Here is an 18,590-nt window from a genome sequence, read left to right as displayed (position 1 = left end):
ATTCAAGTTATGGTGTTCAAAATTGAATTAGTAGGCGTTTGGCCATGCGATATCATATCACGATATGGTGTCGTGAGATGGAATCAGCGTTTGGACATGCGATTTTACGCTGATTTCATCTCATGATTCCATATCATGAGAGATGATACCATATTCTCCAAAAACCATGATATGGAATCATCATGTGATTCCATATCATGATTTGAGATATTTTAATACAATAATTGATCTATGAGTTTGTATTTTGTTAAAATAACCCCACATTTATATCTACTAACCATTTGTTTCATATGTAAATAAAATTTATAATCACATCATTACTTTTTAAAATTTATTATTCTCACCAATATAAAATTTATTATTACTTTAAATTTGGTGAATATAAATGATCAAGTAGAAATTCATTTGGTGAATATAAATGAGAACGAAGGGAGTAATACTTTTTTGATTTTTCATGATAAAAAAAAACGTCTTAATCTCATGACTAAGCATAATATTGATAAAAGACAATTTTCATTGGCGATGCCGCACTTTCTTAATCTTAGTATTTGCAAAATGTTTGTTCACATGACTGAATGATATCAAGTCCAATTGATTGAGGACTTGGGAAAATTTGATCAATTGGTTATTAATATTTAGTCAAGTGGACTAGTTATAATTTTTTTGATTAAATTTTATTAGAAGTGTTTTTGACTCAAACTTGTGGTAACTTTTTAAAATTTCATTATTCAATAATATTTAACTATTGATTTTTCTTGTAAATAGTTGGAAGTTAGTGATGTTTGTTAATTTTTATCTTAGTGCATTTAACTTCTAAGTTAATATTTACTCACTAATGTATGATTTTTTCTACTTTATAGGTTATTTGTAAGAGTAGTTGAGAGATATGAGCATATCAAGTACAATTTATGTTTAATTTTTTTAATTAAATTAAAGTTAGATGAAACAATTATTTAAGTGAAGAACAAATAACTTTGTAATAATTTATTATGCGATTTTATAATTTTTGTTTCTTTGATAAGATTGAATAAACAATTGGGCTATTTTAATAGTTTTACAACTTATGAGATTTTTATGTTTATGAGAAAATATACAACACAAAAATTCCATATCGCATGTCCAAACAAACCTTCAATTTCATCTCATGATTCCATATCATGATACCATATCATGATTCCATATCATGATACCATATCGCATGGCCAAACGGGCCCTTAGTTTTTCCTTTAATTGATTTATCAACGATGGTTGATTTAGCGATCTCGGTAACGATTTTAATATATTCTATTATTAGTTTTCAGTTCTTAACGATTTGATGTTTTTTCTTAATAGGTTAACCGATAGTAAATTAATAAATATTATTTAGACCACTTGGTATATAAAGTTTTTGACTCAAGCTTTATTTTTTGTTGTCTCAAACTCTCGATTATTCTATAATATATCAGTGTTTGCTTTTGAACAAGATGCGATCTGTAAACTCATGTGCATGATTCATTTGGTTTGTTACCTTATTTCTAAGTGATTTTCAATAATACTTTTGAGCAGGATGCAATCTATCAACTAATGTGCATGGTTCATTTAGGTTGTCACCTTGTTTCTAAGTGATTTTTAATATAATTTTTTTATATCAAATCTTAACATTTAAATCGATAACTAAATAGATAACGTTCAATAATCGATAAACTTATTATTGATAAGGTACTATCTTATTGATTCTATAACGATTTAGCTTGTCTACAAATTCATCTAGAACAACCCTCAAAACGATCCAAAACAAGAATGATTACGTTCAAGCAGAGATCTCACCAGTGATAAAGGCAGGGAAGACCTATACTATTGATTTCCCGATACCGAGACTCTACTCTAGATAATCAATAGGTCAAATCGATAAACTTCAAAATCGAATCAAACTGAATCGACCGATACGCAACCTTGATCCAAGCAATTGCCCCTCTTTCTTCTATCTAAACCAACACACAACTATATATTCAGTGTAATCCCACATAATGACATTTATTTTCACAAATCTTATCACTAATTTAGAGAAAAAAGTGTTGTTTCTGATAGCTCGTTAAACCCTCTTAAAAAGAAATTTTCAAGATAACACAAGGAAAACATATCCAAGAAATGTCATCTCACATCATCCCCTTATCCCTTTCCATCTTCCACACCACTGATACAAATTCCCTCCCCTACTCCTACCCCCACCCTCACCCCAAAATCCTCCATTTTTTCATCTCAAACAACCAGAAAATCACCATGTGAGAGAACTCACCATGCAAGAAACTCTCCATCTTTCATCTTCTTCTTCTTTTTCACCTCCTAAATCCTCCATTTCTCCTCCCAAATCCTTCAAATCCTCCACAATTTCATACCCTCAACACCCAAAACCACCCACCCCCATCTCCACCTCCACCTCTCTCCCTACCCCACCCCCACCCCCACCCCAAAACTTCCACCTTCAAGAAAAGCTTCTTTTTTTGGATTCACTTGGTGTAGACTCTTTACATTGCCTTTCTTCACAACCCCTTATTGTCTCTTCCTCTTTATCTGACCTCAAATCGGTTATTGACTTCCTTTACTCTGTTAATCTCAGTATTCTTGATGTTCGGAGAGTTTTACACATGTGCCCAGAGATTTTAACCGCCGGAATTTCAACCACCCTCCGACCCGCCGTTACGTTTTTACTCCGGGAAGCTCTTGTCACCGGAGAAAAACTTCCGGGTATTCTCCGTCGACGACCCCGGCTACTCACAAAGTGTGTAGAAAAGAATCTCCGACCGACCCTTTACTTCTTACAGAGTACTATTGGTATTGAAGATGTTTCGAAATGTGCGACTTTGCTTTCTTGTTCAGTGGAGACTAAGTTTATACCTCGATTGGATTACTTACAGAGAATTGGGTTTTCGAGGAGAGATGCGAAGGTGATGTTTAGGAGGTTTCCTTCATTGTTTTGTTACAGTATAGAGGAGAATTTGGAGCCGAAATTCGATTACTTTGTGGTGGAAATGGGGAGGGAGTTGAAGGAATTGATTGTGTTTCCTCAGTATTTCTCGTTTAGTTTAGAGAATAGGATAAAGCCAAGGCACAAGATGTGTGTTGAGAAAGGTGTGTGCTTGTCATTGCCTGTGATGTTGAAGTCCCACGAATCGCGATTTCGTGATAGGCTGGAAGTTTGTTGTAGCTCGTCTATGCCGGTGAGACAATCTCCCTTTTGGTGTACAAATTTTGATCATACAATGTAACATAGATTGAACTCGAACCATATTGCCCCCATTTTGTTTATAAAAATATATTCTGATGATCATTACTTGTTTCCTGATGCTATAGAATCTTGTTAGCGACATGGTTAGTGAGGATTCGCAGCTGATCTCAACTTGTTTGGGATCGAAACGTAGTTGTTATATGCTAGTTTGTATGCATTTAAGTTGCGGTAACTAATGTGGCTTGCTTGAATATGTGATAAGTAAAGTATTGATTGATAAGGTCATTCCTACTAGGAGTCGAACACAGGTTGCTGAATCCGGTGTCCAGAGTGCTAATCAGTATACCATAGAATCAAGTTAATTGACTATGTGGTAAGTAAAAAGGGGAGAGTTTTTGTATGGCTGATGGTGTTCCAGTTTGATTAAATTTGCTTTTTTGTTGTGTTTCTGCTTGCTAATATGCAGTAGTGCGTTTACTGCACTATATGTCTGCGAGTATCCATTTGGATATTTGATGCCATTGTACATGTAAAAACTAGGAAAACAATGAGCATGGAATTGAGACGCAGGGGCGGAGCCACGTGGTTGTCAGGGTGTGCAATTGGACATCCTTTGTCGGGAAAAAATACCGTATATACAAGTAAAATGATACACGAAGTGATTGAATAACATATTTTGGACACCCTTGACACAACATGCTATTGATAATATAATGTAACATAGATTGAACTTGAACCATATTGCCCCATTTGTTAATAAAAATATATTTTGATGATCATTACCTATTTCCTGATGCTATAGAATACTGTTAATTTTGTATACATTCAAGCTTAAATGGATTGACATGGTTAGTGAGGATTCATAGCTGATCTCAACTAGCTTGGGATCAAAACGTAGTTGTTATCTGCTAGTTTGTGTATGCATTTAAGTTGCAGTAACTAATCTGGCTTGTTTGAATATGTGGTAAGTAAAGTATTGATTGATAAGGTGTTCCAGTTTGATTAAATTTGCTTTTGTGTTGTGTTTCTGCTTGCTAATATGCAGCAGTGTGTGTACTGCACTATATGTTTGCGAGTATCCATTTGGATATTTGATGCCATTGTACATGTAGAAACTAGTAACACAATAAGCACGGAATTGAGATGCATGATATTCCTTGATAAATTTTGGAGTAGTTGCTGATAATGCGAGTAAGGATGCTAAGATGCTAGGACACTGTGTTGCTTTTCCTTACAATCCATCCCTTTCTCACGAGTATCGTGAAGTGGATATCTTATTTACTTCTCCATGTAATGGAACGGACCAATTCATCATTTGCCATTCCAGCATTTCTCTGGGTAAATCCTATTGCTATTAGGAAGAAAGTTGCATTGATATTTGTCATTGGAGAAAAACGTTTTTCTCTAGTCTTGGCCTTTTACATCTGTGAGAAGCAGATTCAGTTAGCGAGTTTATGATATCTATAACAAAACTACGAGGTTATGTTGATGACGAACAAGTTGATAGATATTATTGGATACTTAGTGAACAAATCATATTGATTTCTATCGTTCCCTGCCTTCTTGACCTACTAATATTGCATGGTCATAGGAAACTTGAATCGATGATCGCTCAGCTCCAAAATCAAGTAAATATTTGTAGCACCTATAGGCTAGAACTTTGCTGCATCGATTGTTTATTATACCATCCTTGTTTCGATGTAAGTTGTGATATGATCATATAATTTGGAGAGTACTAGTACCTGATGTTCAGTGTGCCTTGACATATATTTTGCCTAGGAACTTTGTTTAATAAGACTCGTCTTATGATATTCATAATGTGATTAGTGTTTGTTTTAGTTAAAGATTCTCCGAGGGTCCTTCGGAAACAGCCTCTCTACCTCCACGAGGTAATGGTAAGGTCTGCATACATTCTACCCTCCTCAAACCTCACTTGTGGGGATTTCATTGGGTATAGTTAAAGGTTTTCTCAGTACTGTCATTATAATTCTCTCCGGTTTCTTTGTAGCAATAACGTTATCGTCTTTGATTGGCGAGTTCTTTAAAGGTGGTCCGGAATGAGTGAGAATATAATGGACATTTCTGTTTTTTACTAAAGCAAATATGCCATAAGGACTTGTTGATTTTAGAGGACAATAAACTTATTCATGGTTGTGATCTGTAAGTGTTTAGAAGCAAAATAGAATGTTTATTGCATCTCCGGATCCTGCGTGAATGCAGGATGCTTCGTTCATCGAGCTGCCTTTTTTTCTATGTTAGTCCTATGAAATATATTTATCAGGTAGTAGTGATCCACTTTTTGGGTAATCAATCTCTTCAGCATCTCACAGGTTTAAAAGATAGCTATATGTTTATTTGTTAGATACCGTCTGTGTTGTGCTTTTTTCCCTGTCTATACTCTCAGACACTATGTTGCTTGGACTCTTCAAAAGATACTGTTTCGTGTGTGTCGCGCAAACAATTTTACCCTCCTATAAAATTGTAATGAACTTGAAATTATCTATGTGATTTCAAGATGCAATGAATCTTTAGAGCTATTATAACTTCAATTTTCAAAACAATAACAATATATTCAGTGTGATCTCAAAAATGCAGTATACTGTGTGTGAGAGATAAAATATATATAAATTTTACTCTCCCATCTCGTGTAAGGTAGATACGCTCTGATAGACCCTCACCTAAAGAAAAATGTTTTTAAAAATAAGTTTGAAATCTACAAGTAGAGCTGTCAATATGGGCTAGCCCACCCCATCCGGGCTAATCCATATAGGCTTTGACATTTTACGGGTCAGGCCAGGCTAGCCCATTTTTGGTGTGGGCCAGAAAACGGTCGGCCCAACCCACAAGTACATGGGCTACAGGCTTGTCGGGCCAGCCCACTTTTTTAAAAATTATACTTTTTTTTATAATTATTAAAATAAATTATAAATTATAATTTAAAAATATTATCATAAATATCGACAAAACAATATTACATCATGTTAATGTTATTACTTGTTAATCAAATTCACAAATAAAATTATCTTTATAATATTTATTAAGGTTTTTTCAAATAAAAGTATAAATATATAAATAGAAATATTAACCTAATTGTTTTGTCACATTAAAACACAAAAAATGTGCAATATTCCAACCATAAAAAAGTTAAAAATAAACTCCTTAAAAAAATCATGAAACTTATGGCGTATCTAACACATCATGAAATCTATGGCGTATCCAACACTTCATGATCATCTTCATCAAGCATATCTGAATCAGCTTGTGGCAAGGTTGTCTTAACATCTTCATTTTCATCTGCAATTTATATGCGGTTTCAATTAGTTAAATATTAAATAGATTTTGAGTTTGGATTCTTTTTAATTTTAAATTTTAATATTATATTATATTTTTTTAATTATTTTTATCTGGCCCACGGGCCGGCCCTACCTATATTTCTCAAGCCCCACAAATCAACAGGCTTATTCAGGCCGGGCTAAAAAGCCCTTTTCTTAAATGGGCTCCAAAAATCTTAGCCCAGCCCTATTAAATTCCAGGTTAAGCCAGACTGGCCCAACAGGCCTAGCCCATATTGACGACTCTATCTACAAGCATGAAAATAATGAGGAAAGAAAAGTATCTAAAACAAAAAATAGTAAGATAATCAAAAATGTAATATCAATTAATAGTACCAGAAGATGGTGTAGAAAAGTTGCTCCTACTAGTATAGGGGTGTACATAAATATTTTGGAGACACAATGTTTTTGAAAAACAAACAAACAATCTTTTAAGCACAATAATTGTTTCATGGTGAGATATATCACCACTTAACATGGTTTACATTTTTTTAAAAGTGTTTATACTGTTTATTCATGCTCACTGAAAAAGTCATTTTAAAAACACCAAATCAAATTAGATTGGTTCGAAATTCGGTGCACATTTTTTCACATCGAAGAATTGAACCAAAATTTGATAAAACCAGACCGAATACCCACCCCTACTTACTAGAATCATGTTCTCCAATGTAAAAGAGAAAACTCGTTTGAACCAATTAATTTTCTACCCTAATTCTCGACCTCGGTCATTTTATTGCCCAAAACAAATGAATAAAAAATAAAAATAAAATAGTAATTTTTTACCAATAAAGGGGTCAAATTGCAAACAATAAGTATCCATATGGACCAAAATGAACAGAAACAAAATAAAACATTTTCTCTTCCCTCCACATCTATACAAAAACCAAAATTCCCTCCCTTCCCTCGTTTTCTCCTTTGCCATTCACAGAGAAACCCTTTCCCCCTACCACCCCACCCCTCTACCCCCACCCCCACCCCCACCCCATACCCACCCCCCTCAGAACCTTCTCTTCAACAATCCCAAAATCTTGAGCTCGAAGGGTATCTATTCCTTATCTTTGATTACAAAACTAGTGAAAAAATGACAGGTTCTAGTGCATCCACTGGTGCGGCGGCGCCACCCACTGCTCAGTCATCATCCGCCGCTGTAAACGGTGGAGGGAGGAGTCAGATCTCTCATCCGATCAAAAGATACTTACCCTTTGCTTCTATGAGGCCGCCGTTTGTTACACCTGAGGATTACCACCGATTTTCTATCCCTGGTGTTGATTCTCGAATTGGGTCTGCTAGTTTGCAGCCTGAAGCTATTGTGGTTAAGTCTCCTGTGAGTTTGTTGGATTCTTGTTTGAGTTAATAGTGTTGTTTTTTTGGGGATTGCTGTTTGATTCTGTTTAGTGGGTTTTTGTGTTTTGAAATATGGGAACTTTAGATTAGAGGTGGGATTAAGTAGTGGAGACTTGAATTAGATGTATCGAAGAAAGATATGTTGTGGGGTGTGATTAAATGTAGCTAAAATGATGTAATTTTGGGTTGAATTGTTGCTGTTTTTGTGCATTTTGCAGTAACTAGCATTCTTGTTTGAGCTAATAGTGTAGTTGTTGAGGATTGCTGTTTGATTCTATTAGTGGGTTTTGCGTGTTGAAATATGGGAACTTTAGATTAGAGGTGGGATTAAGTAGTGGAGATGTGAATTAGATATTTTGAAGAAAGATATCTTGTGGGGTTTGATTAAATGTAGCTAAAAAGGTGTAATTTTGAGTTCAATTGTTGCTGTTTTTGTGCATTTTGTGGTTACTAGCTTTCTTGTTTGAGCTAATAGTGTAGTTGTTGAGGATTGCTGTTTGATTCTATTAGTGGGTTTTGCGTGTTGAAATATGGGAACTTTAGATTAGAGGTGGGATTAAGTAGTGGAGATGTGAATTAGATATTTTGAAGAAAGATATCTTGTGGGGTTTGATTAAATGTAGCTAAAAAGGTGTAATTTTGGTTCAATTGTTGCTGTTTTTGTGCATTTTGCGGTTACTAGCATTCTTGTTTGAGCTAATAGTGTAGTTGTTGAGGATTGCTGTTTGATTCTATTAGTGGGTTTTACGTTTTGAAATATAGGAACTTTAGACTAGGGGTGGGATTAAGTAGTGGAGACGTGAATTAGGTATTTTGAAGAAAGATATCTTGTGGTGTTAGATTAAATGTAGCTAAAAAGGTGTAATTTTGAGTTCAATTGTTGCTGTTTTTGTGCATTTTGTGGTTACTAGCTTTCTTGTTTGAACTAAGATTGTCGTTTGTGGAATGTTTTTTAATTGGGATTGCTGTTGGATTCTAGTAGTGTGTCTTGCCTATTGAGATGGAACTTAAGACTATAATTGGGATTGAGTAGTAGAGACATGAATTAGATATTTTGAAGAAAGATATCTTATGGGGTTTGATTATATGTCTTTAAAAAGATGTAATTTCGAGTTAAATTGTTGCTGTTTTGTGCATTTTGTGATTACTTGTGATTTTTTTGATCTGCAATATATGTATTTCATTGTGTGAATAACTTTTGAGGCTAATTATTGTGGTTGGAATGCTGTTTGGAACCTGGTATTGGGTTGGTTAAGTTAACAGATTTGCTTGAATAGCCATGGTATTTGGTATATAGCTAATTGCTTTGTTGGGTTAAGCTGTTAAGCTGCCTCCGGTTTTTCATTTTTGATTTCCCAGAGGTCATTTATCCCTTGTTAGCTGAATACATCCAGACTGATGGCTAAATTTGGTAAAAAAGAGTAAATGAGTCAAGTGAGTTGGTTGTGATTTATACTGTTCTGTCATTCGTGTTTGCACACGTGACAACCAATTTGGTTACGTGGTTGAACATGTAATGTAGCTTTGTTGATCTGATAAACATCATGAAACCTGAATGCCATTTTCTTTTTGTATGTGGATATGATTGGTGTCATTCATGTCTTGAGTCCTATTGATATCTAGAGAAGATTGAATGGGAGGATTTTTATTGTTGGTTCATCTTCAGAATTAGCTCCTTTGCTTAAGTAACAATCAGGTCTTGCTTGTATTCTCTAATTAGTTAGCACTAGCTACAGTAAACTGAAGCTCTGTTAGTTATGGATTTCCTTCTATAGGTTTATTAATTTAGGTGTAAGGTTTAGTGCTTATGTCTTGTAATCAGCCTCTCCATAAGGAGGTTAGCTGTCTACAGTAACCATTCCTGAGCCTGCCCGGAGGGAGCCTTCTTATACAGCTGTCCACTCTTGTTGTTTTTAGTTTGATAATACTCTTATGTGCCCAAGTCAAGAATTTTTAAATTCTAGATACTCTAATTTATCCCAGGGAAAAATCAGAGTTTAGTCGTAATTGTTCATTAGTTTGCTACGTATTACTTGTTGATCACTTATTTCTACTTTGCACACTTAATGCCCCTGTAGGCACTAAAGCGGAAGACAGGCTATATTAAAGAAGTTGAGTCCAGTGACTGGACTGCTAATTCTGGGTATGCAGATGTGGCCAATAGTCCACTTGGAACGCCTGTGTCTGGTAAAGGTGGAAGAGCACATGGACGGTCAAGAGCCACAAAAAATAATAAATCTGGACCTCAAACTCCTGTCTATAATGCTGGTGAGGCTAGGTGTCTAATTTTTTTTGTCTTGGTTGTAACTGGACACAAGTAAATGTTCAAATTTTATTTCCCTCTGCATCTATCTAAAGGTTATATATAGAAAACTGTCTGTATTGTCATGGTTGCATTGGTTAACTTGTGCATTGCAATTTTGCAGGTTCTCCTTCTCCTCTTACACCTGCAAGCTGCCGCTACGACAGTTCATTGGGTATTCCATGATTTTTTCCCCAGGGATTGGTTTGTTGTAAAAGTTTTTATGGAAAGCGTGATTTTATGGTGGAATAAACCTAAAATTGAACCACTGTCTTCTGCTCAGGTCTATTAACCAAGAAATTTATCAACTTGATCAAGCATGCAGAAGATGGTATGCTTGATCTTAACCAAGCTGCAGACACTTTGGAGGTGATATATCATTTTGCTAGAAGTTTTCTCATTGCATTGTTAAACTCTGATTATAATTTCTGGATCTTACAGGTGCAGAAAAGAAGGATCTATGATATAACAAATGTGCTTGAAGGAATTGGTCTTATTGAAAAGAAGCTCAAGAACAGAATACAATGGAAGTAAGCTAGCTTTGCTTGGATATAAACACATATTTCTACTTAGACACTGCTTGCAATGATCTGTTAAACATCTGAAGCTATACTGATGTGAGAATTCCATAATCACTCCTTAGGGGTGTTGATTCTTCTAGACCTGGAGAAGTGGGTAATGATGCTTCCATTTTAAAGGTATTCGTATATGCTTCCTTAACTATTTGATTGCTAAGATAGTGTCTTCATCTATGTTATGATAGATATCCACTGTTAAACTAGTTTTGAGCACTTGAATAGAACTCTAGTTGTATGAGAACTTCACTTTGAAGCAGTGTATTATCCAAAAATTGAACTTTCTACTAAGTAGCTTGCAATTTTTGCAGGCCGAAACTGACAGACTTTCAATGGAGGAGCGAAGATTGGATGAGCGGATTAGGTATGTGGTTTGTCAGAGTCAAAAGTCTCTGCTTCTTTCTTGAACTATGTCATTGTGCTGATGTTTTGATTATTGCAGAGAAATGCAAGAAAAGTTAAGGGATATGAGTGAAGACGAAAACAACCAAAGGTAACTTCTTGTGCCTGTCCTCACTACATAGTTGTAACCTGGATTTGATACTTTGCTCTTTGTTGACGACAATTTCAACTCTGTGAATTAGGTGGCTTTTTGTAACTGAAGAAGATATAAAGAGCCTACCTTGCTTTCAGGTTCACTTTGCCATTTATGTGTTTTCTTTATAACCGTTTCATCATTTTTGCAAAATGATTGTATTTTTGGAGTGATCTACTCAAAGAACCTATGAATAAGTTTATACTCTTTAATCCTGGCAGAATGAGACCCTAATAGCAGTTAAAGCTCCTCATGGCACCACCCTGGAAGTCCCAGATCCCGATGAGGTAAGTTGAGAAAGAAGCGAATATGAGAAAATGTCTTACATATCTCATATAGGTGAAATAACATGTATCATCCACAGGCCGTGGACTATCCACAGAGGAGATATAGAATTATACTCAGAAGCACAATGGGTCCCATTGATGTCTACCTTGTCAGGTATCATTGGCTTGTAGAGCCATTAAACATGTCCTGGTTGCTATTTCCATGCTTCGTATTTCTATCTTTCGGAAAAGGTCATCTGACTCTCCTATCTGGTATTTTCCGTTTTGATTAGTCAATTTGAGGAGAAGTTTGAGGAGATGAATGGTGTTGAACCGCCAACGACCATCCCAGTTGCTTCAAGTTCAGGCTCAAAGGATTATCCTACCATGGAGATATCAACTGTTTCAAACAGTGTTACTGAGAATGAAGAACAAACGCACAATGTTGATCACTTGAGTTCTGATCTTGGTACTTCACAGGATTACAATGGCGGAATGATGAAAATTCTCCCTTCGGATGTTGATGTAAGTGTGCTTCTCTAGAACTTGGTCTTTACTAACAAGATGATGTGGTCTAAGCAAAATATGCTTACGCACCAAGCAAGGTGATCAAAAAATCTTGTTCATCAATTCCCGTTTCAAAAGTCAATGTGATTACTGCATATATACACAATAAGGTCGCCAACTACATGGTAAAATCTGAACTCATGGTCATGTGTTCTAGTCATGACAGATTTACGGCTACTAAGTGTTGCCGTGTGGTAGAAAATGCAGTAAGATATTGCTTCATGACTTGACACTCACGAAAATAAAATAGAATTCCTTTGTTCTTGCGCTAATTTTGAAGTTATAAATGCTTTATGTTTGTTGCAGAATGACTCAGATTACTGGCTCCTATCAGATGCAAATGTTAGCATCACAGATATGTGGAAGACAGATTGTATCCTTTTCTTTTAAGGTTTCTTTCATTCGCAATCTTTTTGTTAAATCCCCGTTTCCCTTAACTTCAATAATAGCTACAGTTGAATGGGATGGGGAAACCTTGCTCCGTGATTTTGGAATAGATGATCTAGGTACTCCACGGGCACACACTCCATCTACTATTGCTGACGTACCAGATCCAATCAACGTACCACCAAGATAATACAGGCTCTCGCGAATAAGCTGAACTTGGAAAAATTCCAGTCTATTTAGTCGGAAACAAGAATTCACCCTCTCCTTTCTTGCTGTTTTGCTCCTTATAAGGGCTATGGACAGTTTACTTACTACTACTCAAAGCCAAAAGATTGAGACTTTGTACAGTTGCGGAATCTGCTTGACCTCTTTGACATGGTTTTAATATACTTGTAACCAAACAGAGCTGCACAGAAGGTGCAACAGATTGAGTTAAAAGTATGGGAAGGAAACGCTGCGTATTTATAAAATTCTTCTTCATAAACAAAAACAGGTGCATCAGATTATATTTTTATGGCATTTTTTTTAACACTTTGGGTGCAATTTTGGCTTGGAATAGCACAATATTGAAGTGTTCTTTTGATGCTCAATTCTCAAGCATATGATTCTGCAGGTACAGTTTATAGAATTTCTTTCTGGAATTTAATATTTGCCTTCAAATATTACAACTTACAAGTCCTCAATTAGGATATACTATGGTTTTTCTTTTCTTTTTTGAGAAAAAAAATATCTATTTTTTGGCCCATAGATTCCTTTTTATGACTTCGATTTATGTGAAAGTAGCTTGACAAGATTAGAAATGATCATATTCGAGAAAGTACATGTGACCTACAAGGAGACGAGATAGACTTAAAATTACAGATGGACTCAAAAGATGTATAATATATATGAGCCAAAATTTCAACTTTTTTTACATCAATCTTTAAACTATTAACTAAAAATGGTATAATTTTACAAGGTGATTTTAAAAAGTGACTTTTTTAGTTTTGTACCCAAAAATAAAAAAATAAATAACTACTGTTTGTTAATTAAGCCATTAATAAAGAATTTGTTGGTAAGTGACTAGTAACCACCACAAGTTTAAAGTTGTTTAATGGAACACAAAGTAACTTAAAGTAATTGACCTAACAGAAAAAGTAATCTTAAAAATGCTCTAATAATTCTGCACTTTTAATCTCAACTCTAATTTATGTTTGTCATATTAAACTTTGATTATCCTAACAAAGAGTGTTAAAATATTTGCATTTCAGTAGCTTTGTCTTGCCAGAGTATGTAATTTCATGAATACGCGTTATGAATTTAAAATTTGATAACTTTAAAAAATTGGAATTGTTATAAGTTTTAAATCCTGACTTCGCCTTTGTATCAGTTAATTGACAACCTTAATTGAATATGAAGGATAGATGGAAGGTGGTGACACGTAATGATCAATCTTAAAAGACTATTTTTTTCCGTCTAAAAATACCTAATTGCCAAATTGATTATTTGTGGGGAGTCATTACACTATGAGATGAATAGTTTATCTAGGACGGATGCCAAATTTGAATAAACTTTAAGTTAATAAGGCCACATGAAATAAGTTAAAAATACCAACATCAAAGTATATATATACGTGGTCAAGAGAGGACCATTGTCACCTCGGGACGGAGCTACAATATTAAGTATATATTTAGATGAATCCAGTAATTTATATTTAAATTTTATGTTTTGTATTAAGAAATTCATTAAATATATGAATATTTAATTACAAATTTAGTAGCTAAAACAAGTTATAAATTAAAAAATTAAATTTCAAATACTGATTCCGCGATTATGTTGCCACCAATTCAAAGGTTTTGAAAGACAGCTCAACAAATTAATTTAATTGAAATGTCAGGTTAGCCACTTAATTTATTCTTTTTATTATGTAGATCCCTGAAATTTCTGATTTAGAGAAATTGGTTATTCAATTTTCACTATTATACAAATATCATTAGATTATATTTTTATAATTTTTTATAAAAATCACTCAACTTTATTTAGATATCGCGAAGTCATTGCACTATTTTTTTTTAACAAAAGATTATTTAACTTTGTCTAACTATTATAAGAAATAACTCATTTGTTTTCTCCTAGTAGCTTTCTATTATATATTTTGGGGAAATTGAATGATTTTTTTAATTGTTAAAAATAATAATTGAGGATGATTATGTATTTTTGATAAAATTATTTGTATGTTCAATTATAAGAAAAATAAAATCATTAATTTCTTGTATGTTTTTCTGTGTACTATAGAGTAACTAGCAAGTAGCCAAAAATATATTTTAGGTATTTGACTATTCGAGGATCAAGGTTGCGGTAGGATGACAAGATCTCTTCTCTCTTAAACAAAGATTACTATCTGAAAATTGCACTAGTTTCTTATAGATTCATCAAAATTTGATAAGTCGATAACATTTTTGATCGATTTTTCATTCAGAATCTTTTATCAACAAATTAATTTTCGCTGAGACCTACACAATACAAATCAAATCAATCAAGATCCTAATACAAATATGACGGAGTGTTTTAATTTTGAGACATATAGAATTAAACCTCATGAAAGGTCTATGCAATTAGTCCTAATTTAGGCAAATGGTTGGACTATTATTTTTCATACTTGTTGAGAAATAAAAACTAATATAATGTCATTTTCCACATATGTGGAATTTCAATTCACCACTAACTAGTTAATTTTGGTCCAATCAAAAAAATAATTATCATAACAAAAAGTGTTAAAATATTTGCAATTCAGTAGCTTTGTCTTGCCGGAGTATGTAATTTCATGAATACGCGTTATAAATTTAAAATTCGATGAATTTAAAAAATTAGAATTGTTATAAGTTTTAAATCCTGACTTTGTCCTTGTCTCAGTTAATTGATTATTGTTTTACCTTTACTTTTATGCAAAAATACATTGTCGCTTCGCAATGACAACCTTAATTGAATATGAAGGATAGATGGAAGATGGTGACATGTAATGATCAATCTTAAAAGACTATTTTTTTCCGTCTAAAAATACCTAATTGCCAAATTGATTATTTGTGGGGAGTCATTACCCTATGAGATGGATAGTTTATCTAGGACGGATGCCAAATTTGAATAAACTTTAAGTTAATAAGGCCACATGAAATAAGTTAAAAATACCAACATCAAAGTATATATATACGTGGTCAAGAGAGGACCATTGTCGCCTCGGGACGGAGCTACAATATTAAGTATGTATTTAGATGAATTCAGTAATTTTTATTTCAATTTTATGTCTTGTATTAAGAAATTCATTAAATATCTGAATATTTAATTGCAAATTTAGTAACTAAAATAAGCTATAAATTAAAAAATTAAGATTCCGCGATTATATTGCCACCAATTCAAAGGTTTTGAAAGACAGCTCAACAAATTAATTTAATTGAAATGTCAGGTTAGCCACTTAATTTATTCTTTTTATTATGTAGATCCCTGAAATTTCTGATCTAGAGAAATTGGTTATTCAATTTTCACTTTATTATACAAATATCATTAGATTAGTTTTTATAATTTTTTAAAAAAGTTACTTAACTTTATTTTGATATCGCAAAGTCATTGCACAATTTTTTTTAATAAAGATTATTCAACTTTGTCTAACTACTATAGGAAATAACTCATTTGTTTTCTCCTAGTAGCTTTCTATTATATATTTAGGGGAAATTGAGTGATTTTTTTAATTGTTAAAAATAATAATTGAGGATGATTATGTATTTTTGATAAAATTATTTGTATGTTCAATTATCAACAAATTAAATTTCGCTGAGACCTATCCAATACAAATCAAATCATTCAAGATCCTAATACAAATATGACGGAGTGTTTTAATTTTGAGACATATAGAATTAAACCTCATGAAAGGTCTATGCAATTAGTCCTAATTTAGGCAAATGGTTGGACTATTATTTTTCATACTTGTTGAGAAATAAAAACTAATATAAAGTCATTTTCCACATATGTGGAATTTCAATTCACCACTAACTAGTTAATTTTGGTCCAATCAAAAAACTAATAATTTTTTTCTTTATACCATCTATATGAAAGAAAAGACAAATTTTTTTTTCCATATTAATTTATCATCATGAAAATATAAAAAGTTAATAAGAGCAAGTACATCGGTAATATATGCTCTAGTAAGATATTGAATAACCTGATTAGCTGATTTCTTAACAAATGCTAAAGAAAACGTTAATCTTTTAATAAGAGTTTTACATTAAAAAACTAAAGCATCATTATAAGAGTAATTCATCATCAAATTTCCTTTCAAAGCTTACTTCACAAATAGATTATCAGTTTCCACAACGAATATCGTTTTATTGAATCACTCCTTCACCTCTTAAATGGGGACTTTGACAGAAATATTTAAATCAACGTCATAATAATTTTATAACTATGTTTAAGATAATTCACACCTATTTATAAAATAAATAAGTGGTTAAAAAACGTGCACTTTAGTGGACCAAGACTTACCATCAATTAATCAATAAAAAAAAGGCTTACAAGTAAATAAGTATTAATTAATTAATTAATTAGTTGGAAGAAAACATATCAAATCATACAATTATTTCATTTACTTGTAATCACATTCAATTCCAATTTGTAACTTTTCAAACTCACTTTAACTTTATATTATAGTTTAAAATAAAATGTTACTTCTTAAAACAATTTCAAAAATAAAAACAATTACATTAACTTTGTATATTACTAATATTTTATACATTCTAATTGGTATTATATTATGTATAACTAATACATGATAAATCACGGTATTAGCAATATTAAGAAATTTTAATACACGCATTACCATAATTAAAAACACACAGCTGCTCCTCAAAACTTTTTCCACATCATTTTCACAGTATTTGTGGAGGATATATTTGTAAAACAAATATTTTTTTTAAAGAAATTATTAAACATATGTTAATTTTGGTACATTAAATCAAGTAATACATAAGAAATACTATCAGCTTAACTAATTAATACCAACATTATTAATATCAACCTCATTTTAATATATACACCTCATTTAATATTATTCTCATACACCTTATCAAACGATGCAAATCGTATTTAATTATTAAAAGTGATTTGTCTAAATGCTCTTGCCTCTTCTCTAAAAAGTGAGAATGGAGTTTGTTTATTTATTTGTTTGTTTGTTAATCTATTTATTTATTTATTTATTTATTTGTCTCTTTTGTTCTTTCTCTTTCAATCACAAGAACCACGTGTTGTACTTGCATTTTTCTAGTTGGTCATTACTATTTATTTATGTCGACATGCTAAAAGAATTTTAGAATTTCATCCCCTAAAATTCTTGAATTAATATAAATTATTCTGCGCATTTTATTTTACCTAATAATAGTATTTAGACAAGTTTATCTATACCTCAAATATTTAATTTAATAAATGTGTTGAAATGTTGAATATGTCATAGATTGTAAAAGATAATTAGTACGATCGAACAATAACAAGCATAAAAAAAAGAAAAAGAGAATGATAGTAGAATATTTTTGCACACATATATAAGGAATATAACCGGGTTATTAAATCGTAAAAAAGGCTAAGTTAGTATAATAAATGGTATTTCATAGTGAAGGTCAAAAATCGATTTTTTTTGTCAATATTTTTTTAATCGAGCTCATCGCATTAAATTTACCTAATGCAAACTTAATTCTTTTGTGATGTTTAAGTTTGTGATCTATTGTACAAGAGTAGGTTTACCCTATGCGTATTCAAAGAACAACGGTTGTGGATTCTAGTTAGAGTGTCAAAATATATAAATAGAGAGAGTTTACAAACTATTACACTGAAGCGTACTTATTAATTCAATGTGCATTTAAAGAGTAACAAATGCAAATTTCCCTGCAAGTTCCAAAAATACACAAGTGATTGATTCGTTTTAATTTTTTAATATATTTACTTCTTTATATTTTGATTATTTTTGAAAAAAATGTTCCTCATTCCACCCTTCGTTTGATCCCACTATAAGTATTGTTGAACATAAATCATTAAAATCAAATTACCAAATTGAATTA

At 32.6% G+C, this 18,590-nt stretch overlaps 3 protein-coding genes across 3 annotated transcripts in view; all 3 read left to right on the top strand.

Moving 5' to 3' along the window:
- LOC125835628 (uncharacterized) overlaps positions 1 to 18,590 on the top strand; it is a 201,324-nt gene that overhangs the window by 138,810 nt on the left and 43,924 nt on the right.
- On the top strand, positions 2,209 to 3,611 carry LOC125836319 (transcription termination factor MTEF1, chloroplastic-like). Its single transcript, XM_049515506.1, has 2 exons — positions 2,209 to 3,197; positions 3,514 to 3,611. The coding sequence occupies exons 1-2, from the start codon at positions 2,277 to 2,279 to the stop codon at positions 3,565 to 3,567; spliced, it is 975 nt and encodes a 324-aa protein (XP_049371463.1). The 5' UTR covers positions 2,209 to 2,276; the 3' UTR covers positions 3,568 to 3,611.
- On the top strand, positions 7,580 to 12,813 carry LOC125836202 (transcription factor E2FA). Its single transcript, XM_049515322.1, has 14 exons — positions 7,580 to 7,861; positions 9,960 to 10,149; positions 10,308 to 10,358; positions 10,467 to 10,552; positions 10,625 to 10,713; positions 10,827 to 10,881; positions 11,070 to 11,122; positions 11,201 to 11,251; positions 11,343 to 11,391; positions 11,515 to 11,580; positions 11,658 to 11,734; positions 11,853 to 12,084; positions 12,433 to 12,499; positions 12,576 to 12,813. The coding sequence occupies exons 1-14, from the start codon at positions 7,619 to 7,621 to the stop codon at positions 12,701 to 12,703; spliced, it is 1,437 nt and encodes a 478-aa protein (XP_049371279.1). The 5' UTR covers positions 7,580 to 7,618; the 3' UTR covers positions 12,704 to 12,813.

This window comes from Solanum verrucosum, unplaced genomic scaffold (genome assembly GCF_900185275.1).
Source record: "Solanum verrucosum unplaced genomic scaffold, falcon-dt-bn FXZP01000284.1, whole genome shotgun sequence".
NCBI classification, from domain to species: domain Eukaryota; kingdom Viridiplantae; phylum Streptophyta; class Magnoliopsida; order Solanales; family Solanaceae; genus Solanum; species Solanum verrucosum.
The sequence above is the reverse complement of the archived record's forward strand: the minus strand, read 5'-3'. Positions and strand labels throughout refer to the sequence as shown.

Excerpts from the sequence above, each read along its gene's own strand:
- LOC125836202 (XM_049515322.1), top strand. The coding sequence starts at position 7,619 with ATGACAGGTTCTAGTGCATCCACTGGTGCGGCGGCGCCACCCACTGCT. Across the intron at positions 10,714-10,826 it reads AAGAACAGAATACAATGGAA|GGGTGTTGATTCTTCTAGAC; the intron begins GTAAGCTAGCTT and ends ATCACTCCTTAG. Across the intron at positions 10,882-11,069 it reads ATGATGCTTCCATTTTAAAG|GCCGAAACTGACAGACTTTC; the intron begins GTATTCGTATAT and ends CAATTTTTGCAG.
- LOC125836319 (XM_049515506.1), top strand. The coding sequence starts at position 2,277 with ATGCAAGAAACTCTCCATCTTTCATCTTCTTCTTCTTTTTCACCTCCT. Across the intron at positions 3,198-3,513 it reads GTTGTAGCTCGTCTATGCCG|GTTGCTGAATCCGGTGTCCA; the intron begins GTGAGACAATCT and ends AGTCGAACACAG.